The sequence below is a fragment of the Lactuca virosa genome, chromosome 2 (genome assembly GCF_052849685.1).
Source record: "Lactuca virosa cultivar CGN04683 chromosome 2, Lactuca_virosa_CGN04683_v6, whole genome shotgun sequence".
NCBI lineage: Eukaryota > Viridiplantae > Streptophyta > Magnoliopsida > Asterales > Asteraceae > Lactuca > Lactuca virosa.
This window is the reverse complement of record NC_136427.1, coordinates 281706578-281728192: the sequence shown is the minus strand read 5'-3', so window position 1 is coordinate 281728192 and position 21615 is coordinate 281706578. Positions and strand designations below refer to the sequence as shown.

Here is a 21615-nt window from a genome sequence, read left to right as displayed (position 1 = left end):
TGTATTTGTACCCCGTTAATGAAGATCCTGGTACTTTGTAATGTACCCCCTTTTTGTGTAAACCCGATACTTTGTACTCGTACCCCGTTTATATGGAAACCCGATACTTTGTAACGTACCCCTTTTTGTGTAAACCCGGTACTTTGTATTTGTACCCCGTTAATGAAGATCCTGGTACTTTGTAATGTACCCCTTTTTGTGTAAACCCGGTACTTTGTATTTGTACCCCGTTAATGAAAGTCCTTTGTAATGAGTTTGAAATGTAAATGAATCTATTAAACAAGACCAAGAACAAAGCCATACCATGCCCTCGGGAGAAACTAGTGATGATTGCCATGAATGCAGCCCTCGAGGACGTGTACAAGAAGGTCTTTGCCGATTCCTATCAACATGGTAGAGGGGCGTGAAAAGGCCGTGGAGACTTTGACCGAATGAATAGGGATCAATTGATAGAGATTTTTTTTTAGGAAGAGAATCCAGGATGAACGCTTTTTCATAAACTACACCTATTATAGTTTATCAAAATGTTTGTAATGTATATGCAACCTAACTATACCTATTATAGTTTAGCATTTTTGTTTGTGGTGTATAAGAACCATTTTCTATATAATTCGAATGTATAGCAAAAATATAACTATGTTTATCATGCCTTGTTTTGTACTATTGGTAATGATGGAGGATTCTTACAATTCAGTGAGTATTTTCTGTTATAAAATTATACCACAACAAGAAACACATGTAAAATATGAAATTCACAAAGATTAACACTTTGCTCAACATGTTACAAAGTGTGATGAAAGTTATAAGCTGTTATCTAGTTTTTGACCTTTTTACACTGTTTTAGAGAAATCATAGAAAAATCATACGGAGTCGAAAACTGAATCCGTAAATTCTGAGAGTTCACAAAATGTGTCTAGTTTATTCATAATTTTTATTATGATTTTTAGAAGTTTTTAACTTGTGTTAAAATGTTCATATTCACAGACTGGTCCGAATTCGTTTCTGAAATGATAGGCAGTTTTGTAAAAATCACCATAAATCGTATGGAGATATGCAAGTAGTCATTTTAAAGGTATGAACTTGAACTATTTTCATATTAAACAGTTTTTAAAGATATTAAGTTTAAGATAGTCAAAACAGTCCGTGAATAAGACTCAACTTTGCTGATGAAAGCTATTGTTTGGGTTTAGTTAAGTTTTTGGTGTTTTAACTTGTATTCCCCCCCCCCCCCCTAAAACTTGAAGAAAATATGAAAATGTAGGGGTATGAACTCACCTTGTGAGGTTTCAGAAGATGGATGATGAAGAAAGGGAGTGTTCAACTCAAGAACACTTTAGAAGATGCTGGAAGATTCGAAGATCTAACACAAATATGACGATGTTTGTGTAAGATATCCATGATTTAAGTAGAAAGAAGGAGAAATAATCATGTGAGGAGTGATATTACTTACTAGGAGTAGATGAAGAACTTGTGATCAGCCTTGAAATTTTCGAGATTAGAGAGGGATAGTGAGAGAGAATGAGTTTTTGCTTCTTGGAGGAGTGTGAGTGAAATGGGAGGAGAGATAAGGATTTTTCTATCCTTGAATCAAAGTGTTTAGCTGAAAAGAGTGGGAAAAGGACGATGGAATGACCAGGTATGGTGGAATAGTGACCGGGGATGGTCATGGAGTGGGTGTGGGAGGTAACTTGTGTCTTTGCCCAAAGGGTAAGTAACCACTCCACCCATAAATCTTACCTACTATATTTTATTCTTAGGCAAGGATTTTACCCAAAATATAATTAAAATATGGATATTTAGGGTTTATTATGTTAAAATACGAGTTTGGGTGAAAATCCCGTGTTAAAATCACGAAAAACGGGCTCAAAACGCTAAAAATATTGAAAACCGGGTAAAAGTTGCGAATTTCCGAAGTTCAGGGTTGGAGGTTCGGTCCTAGCCATTAGAACCGAAAGTAGATGGGAACCGAGAGTAGGGTTCGGTCTTGAGCAGCTTCGCATCTCGGACCGAAGGTAGGGTTCGGTTGTATTGGAACCGAGAGATCTCGTAGGCGACTCATCAGAAGGGACCGAAGGTGGCATTCTCGGACCGAAGGTCAAGTTCGGTCTCTTAGTAGGTTCGGTTCAGGAAGGTGGTTTCGGTTCTCAAGAGGTTTCGGTTCCTTAAGGGAGGTTCGGCTCCTAAGAGGGTTCGGCTCCTTAAGAGGGTTCGGCTCCTTAGGAGGGTTCGGCTCCTTAAGAGGTTTCGGCTCCTTAAGGCTGTTTTTCGCGTAGACTTCCGTTTTCGAGCTGTTTTCGTCTAATTCGAGGGTCGGGATGCCCCGAGTGATTATAAAAAGTTGAGAGAGATTTCACATACTTGGAGAGATTTGGACTTGGAGAGATTTCTCATACAGAGAGAGATTTGGGAGAGATTTCACACGCTTGGAGAGATTTCTCATACAGAGAGAGATTTGGGAGAGATTTCACACACTTGGAGAGATTTCTCATACAGAGAGAGATTTAGGAGAGATTTCACATACTTGGAGAGATTTGGGAGAGATTTCACACGCTTGGAGAGATTTCTCATACAGAGAGAGATTTAGGAGAGATTTCACATACTTGGAGAGATTTGGGAGAAATTTCACACGCTTCAAGAGATTTCTCATATAGAGAGAGATTTGGGAGAGATTTCACATACTTGGAGAGATTTGGGAGAGATCTCGTTTGCGACCTTTTTGAGTGTTTGGCTTCGTAACGCAAGGTTTGTACATCCCGTTAAGTCTCGTTATGTTTGTTATATGCCCCCGAGGGTTATGGAATAATGTTTTATCGAGTAGTTTCATCACTTGCCCTGATTAGGGTTTAGAATTTCCGAACACGTGAAAACTCTAAGTGATACTTTGTATTAAGATTTGCGAGTTGTACAATAAGAAGCATAACGGAAACCCTAATATACAAGGGTTAGATAAGTTGACCGGTTTGACTTGTTGACTTTGGTTGACTTTGACTTAACCAAAATTTGACGGTTGTCACACTTAGATATGGACCAAGTTGGACTAGGGGTAAAATGGTCGTTTTACCCTAAGGAGGATTATTGATTTTTGGGCTAAGTGTTATTTTGGTACTGATAGCTCGAGGAGCCTAAGGAGCAGCAGTTTAAGGATTTACTAGTTAGCAGCCAGAGGTTTATCTGCGTGATTTCAGCAGTGCGAGGTGAGTCTCCTCACTCTGTGCATGGGTCTACGGCCATAATGCCGGCCCATTATGTTTGTGTATAGTAGGAAGACCCAGGGGTTAGCCTTAGGCATTTTTATGATATATGTTCTAGATTACGATCCGATGCCGGGCGAGTCCCGAGGAATGTTAGTATGCTAGAGGTCTTTATGATTCTTGCATGTGTGTAGTATGTTTCCGGACTAGGGTCCAATGTCGGGGTAAGCCCGAGGAATGTTATATATTGCATAGTAGGTTATACTTATTGTCTTAGTGATAAATGTATGTGCCTGGTAGGGAGGTGAGTGTGGGCGAGGTCCCGTATCTTTTCACTAGCCGAGTGTGGACGGGGTTCCATACCTCATCATTTAGCAGAGTATGGGCGAGGCCCGTGATAGGAGGGAAGTGAGTGTGGGCGGGGGCCCGTATCTCACTATCAGCAGGAGTGTGGACGGGGTTCCACGACTCATCAGTAGCAGGACAGGTGAGAGGCCCAAGTTAGGCGAGGCCTTAGGACAGAAATACATTAGTGTATGCTTCTTTATGTGCTAGTATGTCATATGATTGTATGTGTTTAGTGGGCGGGGCCTAGACACATGTAACACTCGTGTTTCTAGCCTAGGCATTAATATTAAGGTGATAGTCTAGGTTAACCTTTGTAACTCATTTTGAAGAAATGAAAAAGGAATTATGTGAATTCTATGTGTTTTATGTGTTTTATGCTTAATTACTAGGAGTTAATTAAATAAGAATAAAAATGAGCGTCAAAAATCAAATTTTAGATAAAGCCGATATCTATTAAGAAAGTTGTAGTGGTCGTGACAAGGATTACGGATATATAAAGAATGCCGAAATCCGAGTTATAACGAAGAAGTTATGACCTGTCGAAGTTTCACGACAAAACCGGCTCGGTGCTGAATGTCGTAAAAAGTGAGTTTTCGATAAACTACTTTTTAGCCTTAGTGATCTAAACGAAACTCGTAGTGTTCGTTAAACCGAGAAGTTCGATAAAAAGAACGCCCAAATCTGACTTCGTATGAGGAAGTTATGATTTTTCAAAGTTTCAGCTTAGCAGTAGACAGTTAAAAACTCGAATTTTAGATCGAGTGATTTTTAGCCTACACGACCTAAACGAGAATCGAAGGTCTCATAAATAGTAGCACAACGGTAAAAAGTCTGAAGAAAACGGACGTCAGATGAAGAAGTTATGAATTTTTAACGGATTTCCTGTCCCGGTCTGTTAAAAATAATAATATAAAAATTAAAGTCAAAATTAGCCGACGAAGTCTAAACGGAAGTTGTAGAGCGTATTTTTACCTATGCGTGCATATAAAGAACGTCAAAAACGGAGCTCGTATGCGAAAGTTATGGATTTTAGAAGTTTTTGCACAAAAACCGAGAAAATTCGCACAGTCACGAGTTGCCACGTCACCCTCGCCTCGCATGTGCCACGTGTCCGAAATGGTGAGTCATGCGAAGCCACGTGTCGGATTCTGATTTGACCGAAGGGAGGCCCAATCCGAACCTCGCACGCCACGACTCCGAGCCTCGTACATGGACTGCGAGTCCGCGGTCCAATCAGCAACCGCCACCGAGGCCCTCGCACGTGCTGCCACCTGCGCACCCTCGCCTACGGACCCCACCACCAGAACCAACTTCGGACCTAAGCTTCGGACCAATCACAAGAAGCCAGCAAGCCCTCGCAGGTGCGAGCCTCGTGCGAGCCATCCCCTGCGAGCTCCGGATCAGCGACGCGTGGCCTCTTCTCAGCGGTTGGATCAGGAGCTTCGGCCCCTATAAATATGGGGGTGCGAGACCTCCCGTGGGTATTTTGAAAACTTGTCATTTTTAGCCCCTTTCTCCATATTTCTTCCATATTATCATCCCCCGAAGCCCCGATATCAATTATAAGCCCCGAAATACGCCACGAAGTGCCCATGAAGCCCGGAAAATTTATCTTTTCTGTTTCGAAGCCCGACTTTTGCAGAGCCCGGTTTCTCAATAAAACTCCCGGTTTTATTAGAAACGAACGTTTTAGGAAACGAATTGCTGCCCGATTATCATCAAATCATGTGAGTGTGTAGTTACTTTCACCTTACACATAGATATGAAGTATTTTACATAAAATACGTGTTGTGTGAATATATATTGTTTGTTTATTTGAGATGGGTGTTAAAGGAATGATTTATACAGGTTTTTAAATAATTTAAACTGTATATGTATTTTTATCTACGAAAAATGTTGGGTAAAACATGGGTAGATGAAATAGTGGGTGTGATGAAAGGTGAGTTGGACAAAGGAGATGATCAGTAATATTGATCATGAGTTGAGAGTGAGTGGTGAAATGAGATCATGAGTTGAGAGGGAGTGGTGAAATGAAATCATGAGTTGATAGTGAGGGGTGAAGCCCTTACCCAAACGTTGGCGTGAGTGGTGTAATATGAGAAAAGCCCTTACCCAAACGTGGGCCCCTGTCATTCAGCAGAGTATGGATGACAACCATGGACTATTCTAGACAGTCTGTGGAACACTAGCAGGCCCACAACCTGTAGGTGTAATGAACTGTATGTTCATTTGTTGTACTCTAAAAACCCATTGACATGTATTGCAGGGGGGAATACCTGTAAATAATATTGTCGATAAATGAGAGCTATGAACTTAGCATATGTTGAATAAACCTTGGCAGCTATGGACTTAGTGCCCGTTGTATAAACCCCGGTGACGAGGTGACTTTGTGTCTATTCCTTAGGATGAATCCTTAGGAAGGAGTGATAGTTGATTCTTAGGGTAAACCCTTAAGAAATAAATAAGATAATGGGGTTGGGGTAATTCGGTTGATTGATTGATGTTTAAGCATATTAAATTATGTATTGTAGGTTGAAAACCTTATATGCTCACCAGGCTTCCAAGCCTGACCCACTCAACTTTTTATGATTACAGGTAGTGGACCCCGAGCATAGTCGGATGATGATGATGAGTGATTTATGGATTATAGGCCAGTAGTTATAAATAACTGTTCTAAGGCTTATAATGTCTTGTTTATGCTTTTGATCTGTATCGGAACATGACATCCCGAGGTTTTAATATAAAAGGAAATTATATATTTCTTAAAGAAAGGTTTTGATAAACATTATCATGTTTTATATTGGGGACCTATTCCGCAATATCTTTTGAAAAGATTTCTCTGATTTTATTTTAAAAAGCATAAATTAAATCGGTCTTTTCTGGCCGAGAAATTAGGGGATGTAACAACACAGGCGGGGCCTATGAGAAACATATATGTATACCGAGTGGGGCTCGATGCCAGGCAGGGCCTGATGCCAACCGGGGTCTGATGTCGGAGCGAGTCCGATGTCGGGTAAGTCCCGATGCAGCGGGCGGGGGCCCAATATGTGATTATGTGTATGGTATGTGGTAGATTGGGGAACTCACTAAGCTTCGTGCTTACGGTTTTCAGTTCTGGTTTCTGGTAGTTCCGGTAGCGGAGGTAAGAGCTCAGGATGACTGCATCGCACATACCATGATGTTTTAGCCTGGGATGTTTTACTTTGATAAAATGAACAAGTGTTTTGAAATGATACTCTGATTTGATACAATGATTTGTGTTTTAGTTAAATGGAATTGATAATTATGGTTTATTGATGATTTAAAAACGAAATTTTTGGTCATGATTTTTGGGATGTTTTAGCATGGGTAATATTCACATTAATGAACATATTGTACTTAAATATGTTCTATATGTTCCTCAATTTGAACTTAACCTCATCTCCATTTCTAAAATGGGGAATGATAAAACCATTAAGGCTTCTTTTTATCATGATCATGCTGTTATAAAACAGATGTTCACCAAGAAGCAGATTGGCATAGCTAAAGTTGAAGGGGACTTTATATTGTGGAATACTTTATACAAGATGCTCGTGTTCATGTTGTCTCTTTGCATCAGTGGCACCAAATATCGGGACACCCTGCTTATGATAAGCTGAGATTTCTTGATAAAAGTTTATGTAGCAATAATGGTTTGAATAAACATGTATGTCATATATGCCCTTTAGCTAAACAGAAGAGATTACCTTTTAACTCTCAAAATCATGTTGTTGTTGTACCTTTTGAACTGGTACACTGTGACATATAGGTTCCATATCATTTACCCGATTACAAAGGAAATAGATATTTTGTTACAATCGTTGATGACTACACAAGATTTACATGGACTTATCTTATCAGACAAAAATCTGAGGTTCAGGGTATTATTCCAAAGTTCTTTGCAATGATCTTCACTCAATTCAACACTAAGATCAAACATTTTCGTTCAGACAATGCAAAAGAATTAGCTTTTACAAAATTCTTTAATGCTCAAGGTGTCATACATCAGTATTCATGTGTGGAATGTCCTCAACGAAACTTAGTGGTTGAAAGAAAACATCAGCATCTCTTAAATGTTGCAAGAGCTCTTTTCTTTCAATCAAAGGTTCCACATAAATTTTGGTCTGAGTGCATTACTTGTGCAACTTTTCTCATTAACAGAACTCCCTCAAAATTACTCAAAATTGTGTCCCCATTTGAAAACCTTTATCACTCTTCTCCTGATTATGCAATATTTAGAAGTTTTTGTTGCTTGGCTTTTGCATCTACACTTGCTAGTTCCAGAAACAAATTCACTCCTCTTGCAAGATGTTGTGTTTTTATTTGTTATCCAATGGGAATGAAAGCATACAAGATGCTTGATGTTGAAACAAAAGAAATTTTTATTTCTAGGGATGTGGTATTTCATGAGGATGTTTTTCCCTTTCATAAATCCAAGTATGCCACTCAAACTGATCCATTTCATTTAATGGTTATTCCATCTTTATATGATGACAATAGAGATGATGATAACTCAACTACACCAACACAATTTCATGAAACTTATTTTTCACCATCTATTTCTTCAACTCCACCATCTGTCATATCACCATCACATATCACTTTTCCTGTTCATCAGCCCATTCAGTAGCTTCCTAGACCTTCTAGACCTGCTAGAAAGACTACTCGCCCATCTTACCTTAAAGATTACCATTGTAATCTTATTAACCATGTTGTGGCTCAAAAAAGACCAAAATACCCTTTATCGGATGTTATATCTTATTCCCAGTTATCACCCACTTATCAAGCCTATACTCTCTCCATTTCCACTAATATTGAGCCTAAAACATATACAGAAGCTGCAAAATCCAAACAATGGGTCCAAGCAATGAAAGAAGAAATTAATGCTTTAGAAGCAAATCATACTTGGAAAGTTGTCCCCTTACCATTTGACAGAAAACCTCTTGGATCAAAATGGGTATACAAGATCAAAAGGAAATCGGATGGAACAATCAAAAGATATAAGGCAAGATTGGTTGCCAAAGGTTTTAATCAGCAGGAGGGAATTGACTTTCTCAAAACTTATTCACCAGTAACAAAGTTAGTTACTGTCAAAGTTCTGTTAACACTAGCTGCACAATATGATTGGCCTCTAATACAACTCAATGTTAATAACTCTTTTTTAAATGGAGACTTAGACGAAGAAGTCTACATGCAACTACCTCAAGGCTATAGTCATCATTCTGATAAATTGAACAGTCAAAATTTGGTGTGTAAACTACAAAAGTCGTTATATGGATTGAGACAGGCATCTCGCCAATGGTATGCCAAATTTTCATCATTCTTATTCTCCCAAGGATTTACTCAATCTAAATCCGACTATTCACTTTTCTATAAAGGTGAATGGAAAACATATGTTGCTTGACTTGTATACGTGGATGACATTGTGTTGACAGCTGCCTCACTCACTGAAATAAATACAATAAAAGAAAATTTAAGTAAGGAATTCAAGCTTAGGGATCTTGGAAAATTGCAACATTTTCTTGGTTTAGAAATTGCAAGATCTTTAAAGGGCATATTCATATCACAACGATAATATGTGTTACAACTATTGGAAGACACTGGTCTTTTAGCGGAAAAACTTGTTCAATATCCGATGGATACGGCTTGTAAAACTTCAAACTTTGAAGGTGCACCTTTAGTTGATCCAGCTCGTTATCGACGACTCATTGGTCGTTTGATGTATCTAACCATTACACGACTTGACATAACATATGTTGTCAACCGTTTGAGCCAATTTGTCACAAATCCACGAATCCCTCATTTAGAAGTTGCCAATCATCTTTTGAAATTCTTAAAGCTCAATCCAGGTCAAGGATTTTTCTTATCTTCAAAATCATCTTTAAAGATTATATCTTTTTTTTTATTCTGATTGGGCTGGATGCAGAGATACAGGACGATTTGTTATAGGGTTCTGTGTCTTCATTGGGGATTCAATGGTTTCTTGGAAATCTAAGAAGCAAACCATTGTCTCCAGATCATCTACCGAAGCAGAATATAGAGTTATTGTTGTGGCTACTACTGAAATCATATGGTTACATCATTTGTTATCCAATTTTGATGTTTATCAAAAAGAACCCACTTTGGTCTTTTGTGATAATCAATATGCAATTCAACTTGCTTCGTATCCTACATTTCACGAAAGGACGAAACATATAGAAATTTATTGCCATTTTATCTGTGATAAGATATTGGATAAAACCATCAAACTTATGCCCATTCGTTCTTCGCATCAATTGGCCGATATTTTTACCAAGCCATTGCCCAGACACAAAATGATTCCAATTACTGCCAAGATGGCTTTGAACAATATTTTTCAAAGTCCATCTTGAGGGGGGATATTGACTAACTGTTTTCGTTATGGAAGTTAATGTTTGTTAGAGAGTAGTTAGTTTTTCTAATCATGGTTAAGTAAGTTAACTAGAGTTGTTAGTATTCAGTTAGCTTCTAATGTGTAGCTTAGTCTTTGTATATATTGACTAGTTTAACAGATGAATAAAATAACGAAGACTTCATCTTTCAATTCTTTCTCTTTTACTTAGATATTAATCCTTTTGATTTTCTCACAGAAATGAAGAACACATGGATCCACCAAGGTGTCCAACAAATAGTTGGGGTCAGGTCATAAAGGAGGCGGTGTCATACGTACGGTATGATAATGAACTAGGACTATAGTGCTTTTGATGAGCCAGTATTTCGTTTACATCGACAAAAAATTTCTAAAACTTATGTCAAAATCCGGCATGACCTTTGCACATGAATACATATTAGTTTAAAATTCTAACTTTTCATTTGACCATGAGTGTTTTCAGGGGCGGTTCTAGTATAGGGCACATAGTGGTCCATATAACCCCTTACTTTTCTGACTGCATTGCAAAAAATTTCAAAATTTTTTTTTCTACTATTGTGAAACCCCTGACTTTCCCATGCAACCCCTACTTTGAAATTATGTGTCCGCCCCTGAGTGTTTTTATAATTATATCATTTGAACTATTCTACCTCTTTTATTGATCAAACTTTGTTATTTCTTTCTTTTATGCATATTGTGTATCAATGAAACATATTTACCATTATTTTGGTCATTTACCCAAATTTCTATTTTCACGTTAAACAATGGCAACATACTTTTCAATTTACTAAGTTCATAGTCATTCCTTACCATTTATTTCAAAACCAAAAATTTGTTATATTTTGCAAATTCAAATTTCATAGGTACATTCCAATACATATATTACACATATTTTAACCAATTCTAACAGTTTTATCTATTTATCTAATAATGGTATCACAATTTCAATTTATCAAGACTTTGGTCCTTCTTTGCAACTTTCTTTTTGAACTATGCCTTATTAATATTTTCCCACTCATCTTCTCTAATAAATAAATGTTTTTTTTGCCACTTGTCACACTCTCATTCAATTTACCAAGTGTCATTTTATGGTTATTTTGAATTAATTTTTTTTCCACATGTCATTTTATGAGTTTTTCTATTTTATTAAATTCCACATAATATTTTAATATAATAATTGCAATAAATGTAGTAATAAATGGATATTAATTTCACTAATAAACTTACATTTTAATTTCACAATTCCCAAAATTAAAGCTCATTAGTTCTTTTCTTTATTTAAATTATTTGTTAAAATTTAAAAGATAAACAACATTTCCAATATAATAAATCATTATTTTTCGTATTTTCTTATAAATTCAAAATTTTCAAATATTTTGACATTTATATTTAACTTTTTTTTTTTAAAATTAACTCATGTAATACATGGGTCTCGCAACTAGTATTTATCATAAGCATCATAAATCATACTTTAACCATTAGTCCTAACGATCATATATAATTTTAGTTATCTCTTTTTATCTCACATTACAATCATTGTTTATTAATATATACCAATCCCTTTTCTTGACTATTTGTTTCTTACTTTGCAATCAACTTTTCATAGGCTACCATTTAACTTGACAGCTATAAATTTCCAACACATTGTATAAACATGTTCCAAATAGCAAGTTTTTATCGTTTAAAGTTCAATTTCATTCCATATCTAAAGTTTGACTCCAACTAAAAGTCGAAACCATTTATCGATTCGCATATTGTTAGCGATTCATCATTATTCTTATTATATGTTGTTATTATATTTCTTGTATTTGAGTCCATATATCAGCCCTTCTGTATTGGCCCAAGTTGATGTATTTTGTATATAATCTTGGCAATTAATGAGAGTTCTTTTTACGGGAAATATTGTTAATTTCATGGTATCAGAACGATTATCCGTCTCCTAGATTCTTGCTAACCCTAGTCGAGGGCTTCCCTACCATCGACTGATCTCTCTCCTCCAAATTCTTTCTCTCTCCCTCTGCATCTGTCGATCATCATGTCTACTCCAGCTCTCTCTGATAAAGCTTCTTCAACCACAAACATTAAGCATGTTTATCCACTAGTGCTAGATCTCGACCAAATGAACTACGACATATGGAGAGAACTATTCGAAATACACTGTATCGGTTATGGTGTTGATCACCACCTGCAACCTCCTCCTCAAAACATTGCCGATCAATCTGATAAAGAAAAGGATAAATCAACTCGAGATTCAGTAGCCGCCAAAACTGTATGGACTCGTACATACTCAATCGTTAGATATTGGATATATGGTACTCTTTCTATCCCTCTTCTTCATATGATCTTTAAGAAGCAAGCAACAGCCTATGATGTTTGGATAAGCCTGGAAAAATTTTTTCGAGATAACAAATCATCAAAGATCATTCAGTTGGATCGTGAACTTCGTAATATCTCCATTGGGAACTCCACTGTCACGGAATACTGTAACCGGATCAAGTCCCTTGCTGATCGTCTTGAACATATGGATTCTAAAGTCTCATAATCAAATCTATTTGCATACATGCTCAATGGTCTTTCTTCCAAATTTCGTTATGTTGCTATTAACAGCCGTCATCGGGACCCTTTACCGTCTTTTTGGGATGCCAGCTCTATCCTCATTTGTGAAGAACAACAAATGCTGCAAGATGACCAACGTGACTCGTCTCACATTGATAATGCTTCATCTCAGTCCGCCCTCACCGTTGATACTACCGAAAATAACAATCACAACCACCGTGGCAATTTTCGAGGAGGACGAGGTGGCCGCCATGGTAGATGTGGTCGGGGTGGCAGATTCAATGGAGGTCGACAAAACAACAATGGTAGTGGTGGCAACAATTTTCAAGGTGGACAACAACAACAACAGCGACATTGGGGAGGAAACAGTACGCCATGGGCTTATGGTTGGTTCCAAGTCCAACAACTGATTCAAATAACATCTCAAATTGGGCTTCTTCCAAGTCCAATCAATCAACAGATTCAACCCATGCACAATGTACCTGGGCCTCGACATCAATCTGTCCCTTCACAACCGACCCAACAACATCAATTCTTCCCCTCTGTGCAACCTACAAACGCCTTCCCACCCCAACAACAAGTGTTCCACGCACAACAGCAACAACATAACGAACCTACTTCTCTTCCTCAAATGTTCAACTCAATGAAATTAAATGATCCGGGGAAAAATGAATGGTTCATGGATACTGGAGCTTCATCTCACCTTCATTCCAATGCAGTTATCCACAAAACTATTTTTGATAATATTAATAATTCATCTTCATCTGTTTTAGTTGGAGACGGATCCTCTATACCTATAACTAAAATGGGACACTTTACCCTTCCACATTCTAATCCTTCGCACCTTAATTATTAAAAATGTATTGATTACTCCCTCTACTATTAAAATCTCATCTCTGTTCGTCGCTTTGTTCGTGAAAATAAGTGCACGATTGAATTTGATGCTTTTGGTTTTTCTGTAACATCCCAAAAATCATGACCAAAAATTTCGTTTATAATTATTAATAAAACCATGGTATTCAAGCCATTCCATCAAAACATGAGTCAAAGTATTTCAAAACATTATTGTCAGAGTTTCCAAATCAAAACATCAGAGTAAACATCCCAGGCTAAACATCATGGTGTGTGCAATGCAGTCATCCCGAGCTCTTCCCCTTGCAACTGGAGGTATGTGAAACAATAAACTGAAAACCGTAAGCACGAAGCTTAGTGAGTTCCCCAACCTACCACATACCATACACATAATCACATATATTGGGCCCCAACCCCTACATCGGGCCCCTCCCGGCATCGGACAGTGTCCGACATCAGGCCCCGCCTGGCATCGAACCCCGCTCGGTATACAGAGTTGTTTCTTAAAGGCCCCGCCTGTCTCTGGGCCTCTCCCGCTAAACACATACAAACAATATCATATAATCATACTATCACATAAAGAATCATACACAATATTATATGCTCCAGTCCTAAGGCCTCGCCTATCATGGTCCCCGCCCCTACTCTGCTACTGATGAGATACGGAACCCCGTCCATACTCAGCTAGTGATGAGATACGGGACCCCGCCCACACTCACCTCCCTACCAGGCACATACAAGTATCACAAATACAACAAGTCTAACTAGACATGCACACCTTCCTCGGACACCACCCGTCATCGGACCGTAGTCCAGAAACATACATATAAACATTCCTCGGGCCCCGCCCGACATCGAACCGTAATCCGGAAACATACAATCCTACATGCATACATATATGGGTCGGCATTGGTGCCTTAGACCCATTCACACAAAGGGAAACTTACATCGATGCTGAATCTCACGGATAATCCTCTCGCTGCTAGCCGGCAACTCCCCGAACTGCTGATCCTTCGGCTCCCCGAGCCGTTAGTCATCATATAAACTAATAAAGTTCGGGATTCTCATAACTTCGCTATAAGTCCTCACTAGGGTAAAAGACCATTCTACCCCTCACATATACTTGTCCAAATATGGACTCTACTCAACCCTTTTGAACCCTTTCCATACCTCATAACCCTCCAGGGTCAACCTTGGTTAAAGTCAAAGTCAAAGTCAACATTCTGGTCAAAGTCAATGTTCTGGGTTGACTCAACTCGCTAAGTTGGTCCATCAACTCGCCGAGTTCCATAAATCATAAAACCCTGAAATCCCGATCCAACTCGTCGAGTTCTTCCATGAACTCATCGAGTTCTCCCCTTTAACCGAATTGGGATTCCTCGACCCAACTCGTCGAGTTCCTCTATGAACCCGTCGAGTTCTCCAGTCTGTTAGCCTTTCTTAATGCATTAAGCCCTTATTCTTTAGATATACACTCTATACTCTGAATCCAGAATGGAAATGCAACTACAAGGGTAAAGTTTCCAACTTTACCCATTAATACCTTTCCTAAATGGATTAAGCTCAAACCCTAACCCAAAAGGCCAAGGTCTTAATCCAAACATCACCAAAACTACAAGATGAAGCCTGGGGTCATAGATTTGGACTCTAGGGACAAGAAGATCACGTAAAGCTTCAAGCTTTATCCACATGCATGGCTATTTGGAGCTAGAAAGGCCAAAATAGAGGCTTAGAGGTTGCATGGGACTTCCATGGCCATAAAGTTGGCACCTTTATGCCATGAGAGCCCCTCTAGACACTAGATCTGAAGTGTTCTTCACTTGGGACGTCCAAATCCCAAGAGTCATATCATTTGGACCAAAAACCACATAAAAGTGCTAAGAAGGAGATCTACTCAACTACTTGGCAAGTTTGAGACTTGATTACCAGTAAGTGACGAAAATGGAGTGAGGTTTCTGGATCTAGAAACTCTTCCTTGTTCCTTCAAGTATTCCTTCCTTCCAAGAACTTCAAGCACCCAGAAGAACACTCAAAAATGGCTCACAATAGCATTAGGGTTTCGAGATCTAGGGTTTGGACAATTGAGGCTGGAAATGAGGCCAAACCCTAAGTCGTAAAGTGTTTAAATAGGGTGCAAAATCTCGGATCTAGGGTTTCCCAAACCCCGTCCAACTCATCGAGTTGGTCTTCCAAAAACACGCGTGACAACATTCCTACTCGTCGAGTTCTCACCCTTGACCTCGACGAGTTGCCTTCTTGATTGGAGGTTTTCTTTCCTTAATTGGCCTTCTGGTTTCTGGGTGTTACAACTCTCTCCCACTTAAACTGGACTTCGTCCTCGAAGTCCGCTATAGTCATCTACCCCGCAAACATCTCACGCGCCATGCCCGCAGCTTTCCTCCTACCTGCCCTGAACCAACTGATGTTTCCCACGGGCACTGACACCCGCCAACCTGGGAGTACAACCATCATCCCACGCAATCAATGGCCTTCCCAAGGCAACTAAACCCAACTATCAAGACCTTCCAAACCCGATGAAGGATAATCCTTACCTTCATACAGAAAATTACTTCTGTTTTTCCGAGATGTGAAATATATAATGGTCTGTCTCCCTTATGGACCGCCTATGCTCCAAAAACTACCATGCCAAAACCTCATCGAATAACTATTCAACCATAAAACTTCCCACCCCGATTATCTCGATGCTACCATCAGAAACAAAACACCTGTCCATAACCAGCTGTAGAACACTTATACTTAACCAAAGGCTCAGATAATCCTTCGAGTAGAAGATTCATCCCTGAAACGGTTAGACTCGGACGAGAGCTGCGCAACAGGGTCAAATCAATTACTATGAGATAATTTAATCCAACTGTAAGTGACTTAGCATATTCGATCATCAAACTACTCCTCACACAAGAATCCTCACATCACTACTTCTACCTGAACATCTTGTTGTCTCTTGTCCACTTTCCGAACGAATCGAGACCACCCTGGTCCCAACTTATCTATCAACTATCCGGAGTACCAGATTCCCACCCGGTTGCTGAACCCAAGAACACCCTCTCAATCGATCCTAATGACTTCTGAAGAAAACTTCAGCTATCGAAAACTACTATATCCACATTGCCACTCTTGGCTCTATAAATCCTGGGATCCCCGATCTCATACCTTGACCCAACGGTCTCTGCTAGGTCCCACCTGCATTGCTATAAGCACACGGGCCTTGCCCACGGGTCTCACCCAAACCATGCTACGGAGAGGCCTTGCCCACAGGTCTCACCTATCTAGGGCTACACCGGTCCAACTCCACCTCGAATCCCACCGACCTCTCATTTCCTGATTCCTATCATGTTGTGGTCTGTTCACAACCCTACGATCTGACCCACTCGGGCCTAGCGTATCTGACCGAATCTGTGAATGTTGCAGCTTATTTTGTAATCTAACAACACTTCCTCACACTATCTGACCACATGAAGAATGCTACGGCTGCCCCGCATTTGTACCATACTTTTCCCCTCTATATGACCGCTAGTGTATGCTACGGCTATCCCGCAGTCTTATAACACTTCCCACGTTGTCTCATCCGCTGATTGCAACCCGAACACATCCTCATAGAGCACACATAACCTAACATCCTGACTGAACTCGCGTCCTGACGAGAATTCCCCAACATCAGCTATCAAACACCAAGAAGACGCGAACCCAACGTTGGGAAGTTTCCCAAACTCCCAACTCACACACTCCTCGACCCAAACAGCCACTTGGGCCGTCTTCCTCCCCAGCGGGAATGCGAACTCATCCTAGTTTCGCATCTACTTCTTTTCCTAAATACCTGAACGATTCTCCCCCACTTTGATTCAACTAATATCTTACAGTGCACAAGACTAGAAGGATTCCCGATCCTTCTTACCATCCAATGATCAATCTGCTAGAAACCAAGGCTTACCACTGTTAGTGTTACAAAACTAACCAACACTAAAGCAGTATAACTCTTGAAGACTAACAGAACACCTCTTGAGCTCCAATCACACTTGCTACAGCTACTGCATCCTAGGAACCCACTATAAAAGGAAACGGTCTTGAACCACTACTCAATGATTCATGGTATGCAGATGGCATATAACCCGAGCATAAGCAGAAAATATAACTCTAATATACACTTACTCATACCGATGCAAGACCATAGTAATAAAATCAGATAAGAAAGCAAAAGATACACACCTACAACATCGTAAGCCACCCGTGCCTCCTCTGTAGTCAGCTGGAAAGCCCTGATCCTCGTCGCAGGCGCCTCTACCCGGCCCCGAAGGCCATTGGTGATCCTTAATGTCGTAAGGGCATGTGCCATCACCTGTCCTAGTGCTGCCAAACTCGGAGATTGGGCCTTCTTGTGGCCCCTCTGACTGCAATGGAACCAGATCAGGTTTGATCCCTGGGTGGTGGTAGCAGTACAATCCCTGCTATAATGACCGATCCGACCGCACTTGAAGCAGCCAGAATCGCCACCACTGCCACTCCTGCACGCACCCTCGTGCGTCCTGCCGCACCTACCGCAACAGCTTCAGTCCAGATGACCTCTCAATCTAGAATCTGACGTATTGGGCCTCTTTCCCGACCTCGCGGATGTCTGAACCTCGTCTGGCTTCCTCTTCCTCTCCACCTCCAAGTCGATCTCCCTCTCCCTAGCTCGAGCGATCATATCCTCCAGCGTATTGCAGCTAGACCGGCTCACAAACTGCCTGATGTCGCCCCTCAGCATCTCATGATATCGGGCCTTCTTCATCTCCTCGTCCACTACATACTGCGGAACAAGAAGGTCCCTCTCCATGAACTTAGCGGTGATCTCAGCCACCATCTCTATAGTCTGCTGGAGGTCCTGGAACTCCCGTGCTAGCTGCTACACCTCAATCACTGGTGTAAACTCGGCCCTGAACCTGGCCGAGAAGTCAGTCCATGTCATCGCGTCCAAAGCAGCATCATCCCTAATAGCATGTCCAACCTCCTCCCACCAGTCACGTGCTCTGTCCTTCAGAAGACAGGAGGCGAGTCGGACCTTGTCCCCCTCGGGACACCGGCTAGAACGAAAGGCGTTGGCGACGTCTGCCAACCACCGGCTGCTAGCAATAGGGTCCTTAGCCCCATGATAGTCTGGAGCTCCACATGCTCTGAACTCCCTGAATGTCAACGTGCGCACCCCCATCATGGCCGCCATCTCGGTGCGGAACGCACCTAACCTCTCGTCCAAAATGCCCTCCTTGACCGTACCGAAGATCACAGGAGTCTGGTCCATAATACTACGCGTAATCTCAGATGATATAAACTCTCTCATCTGCCCATCAAGCTGCCCGGCTCAAGAGCCCGAGCCTGATCCCTCACCTGCACCTGAACTGCCAACTGGTCTGGTACGTAGCGTCACCATGCTGCAACATATCAAAACAACCATCAGAATACTCATCATAACTAGAAGGATCACACACACTACAAGTTCCCTGGTTTCATCTCATCCCTCCTTGACTCGAGTACGGATCCTCTGCTTTCAGTAGTACGGACCCATACTACCTTCCACACCTATCCGTACTTTCCTGAAGAATTTCCTCGACTCCACTAAGTCCCTTTCACTACTACTATTGCTCCCAGCACTAATTTCATCCTAGGATTACCCTAGGGTAATCTCCGACCCACTCTCCGCCATCAGCTGCATAAGAAGTACCTGCTATCTCTCCCTAACTAGCTCGTGAATACCATTACATATCACTAAGACCAGATAATTCTTCGAATGAGAGGTCCTACCCTACAACGGTTGGACTCAGACAAGAGCTGCGAAATAGGGCTAGACCTAACCTTCTGAAATTATTTAGTCCTCGTAGTATGCAACTTACCGTATTCGCTTACTAGTTAGTTAAAGATAACTAGAACTCCTAGAAGCACAAAGAAAGCAGCATTCGAGCATTGAGTAACCAAACCAAGCATATCCTAAACATCCCATCATATCACTGACTAATCAGTATTAGCATGCAGTTCATAAGCTCCTACAGTAGGCATACAAGGCATCATTCTTAGATCCTTAGCCCTAATCTAGCATGCAGTTCTCATACACATATAGCAGGCATACAAGTCATCCTTCCTAGATCCTTAGCCCTGATCAAGCATGCATTTCTCATAATCATATCATAACATAACAAACATGTATGGGTAATTTGGGAGCACTTACTTGAGCTCGGCTGATTGCATGCACCACACCCTTTTCTCTTTTCAAAATCTGTTTTAGAAAAATGGTTTTCTTTAGAAAAAATTTATACCAAGTCCTCAGTTTGAGTTCATACACACCCGATAGTGTGCCCGAATCCCTCAAATCGAGGCTCTGATACCAACTTGTAACATCCCAAAAATCATGACCAAAAATTCTGTTTTTAATTATTAATAAAACCATGGTATTCAAGCCATTCCATCAAAACATGAGTAAAAGTATTTCAAAACATTATTATCAGAGTTTCCAAATCAAAACATCAAAGTAAACATCCCATGCTAAACATCATGGTGTGTGCAATGCAGTCATCCCGAGCTCTTCCCCTTGCAACTGGAGGTACCTGAAACCAAAACTGAAAACCGTAAGCACGAAGCTTAGTGAGATCCCCAACCTACCACATACCATACACATAATCACATATACTGGTCCCCAACCTCAACATCGGGCCCCGCCCAACATCAGACAGTGTCCGGCATCAGGCCCCGCCTGGCATCGAGCCCCGCTCGGTATGCATATTTGTTTCTTCCAGGCTATGGCTGTCTCTGGGCCTCGCCCGCTAAACACATACAAACAATATTATATAATCATACTATCACATAAAGAATCACACACAGTACTATATGCTTCAGTCCTAAGGCCTCGACTATCATGGGCCCCTCCCCTACTCCACTACTGATGAGATATGGGGGGATCCATACTCAGCTAGTGATGAGATACGGGTCCCCGCCCACACTCACCTCCCTACCAGGAACATACAAGTATCACGAAGACAACAAGTATAACTAGACATGCACACCTTCCTCGGACACCTCCCGACATCGGACCGTAGTCCGGAAACATACATATAAACATTCCTCGGGCCCCGCCCGACATCAGACCGTAATCCAAAAACATACAATCCTACATGCATACATATACGGGCCGAAATTGGTGCCTTAGACCTGTTCACACAAAGGGAAACTCACCTCGATGCTGAATCTCACGGATAATCCTCTGGCTACTAGCTAGCAACTCCCCGAACTGCTGATCCTTCGAATCCTCGAGCTGCTAGTCATCATATAAACCAATTAAATTCGGGATTCTCATAACTTAGCTATGAGTCCTCACTAGGGTAAAAGACTATTCTACCCCTCACATATATTTGTCCAAATATGGACTCTACTCAACCCTTTTGAGCCTTTTCCATACTTCATAACCCTCCAGGGTCAACCTTGGTCAAAGTCAAAGTCAAAGTCAACAATATGGTCAAAGTCAATGTTCTGGGTTTACTCAGCTCGCCGAGTTGGTCCATCAACTCGCCGAGTTCCATAAATCATAAAACCCTGAAATCCCGATCCAACTCGTCGAGTTCTTCCATGAACTCATCGAGTTCTCCCCTTTAACCGAATCGGGATTCCTCGACCCAACTCGTCGATTTCTCCAGTCTGTTAGCCTTTCTTAATGCATTAAGCCCTTATACTTTAGATCTACACTCTAAACTTTGAATCCAGAATGGAAATGCAACTAGAAGGGTAAAGTTTCCAACTTTACCCATTAATACCTTTCCTAAATGGATTAAGCTCAAACCCAAACCCAAACCCAAAAGGCCAAGGTCTTAATCCATACATCACCAAAACTACAAGATGAACCATGGGGTCATAGATCTGGACTTTAGGGATAAGAAGATAACGTAAAGCTTCAAGCTTTATCCACATGCATGGCCATTTGGAGCTAGAAAGGCCAAAATAGAGGCTTAGAGGTTGCATGGGACTTCCATGGCCATGAAGTTGGCACCTTTATGCCATGAGAGTCCCTCTAGACACTAGATCTGAAGTGTTCTTCACTTGGGACATCCAAATCCCAAGAGTCATATCATTTGGACCAAAAACCACATAAAAGTGCCAAGAAGGAGATCTACTCAACTACTTGGCAAGTTTTAGACTTGATTACCAGTAAGTGACGAAAATGGAGTGAGGTTTCTGGATCTAGCAACTCTTACCCATCAAATGCTCATGCGATGTGTCAACACCGAC

At 40.8% G+C, this 21615-nt stretch overlaps 1 protein-coding gene across 1 annotated transcript; it reads left to right on the top strand.

The window, feature by feature from the left end:
* Window positions 1-11980: 11980 nt before the first annotated feature.
* On the top strand, window positions 11981-12487 carry LOC145158570 (uncharacterized). Its single transcript, XM_079077450.1, has one exon. The coding sequence runs from the start codon at window positions 11981-11983 to the stop codon at window positions 12485-12487; it is 507 nt and encodes a 168-aa protein (XP_078933576.1).
* The last annotated feature ends 9128 nt before the right edge of the window (window positions 12488-21615 follow it).

Excerpts from the sequence above, each read along its gene's own strand:
- LOC145158570 (XM_079077450.1), top strand. The coding sequence starts at position 11,981 with ATGTCTACTCCAGCTCTCTCTGATAAAGCTTCTTCAACCACAAACATT.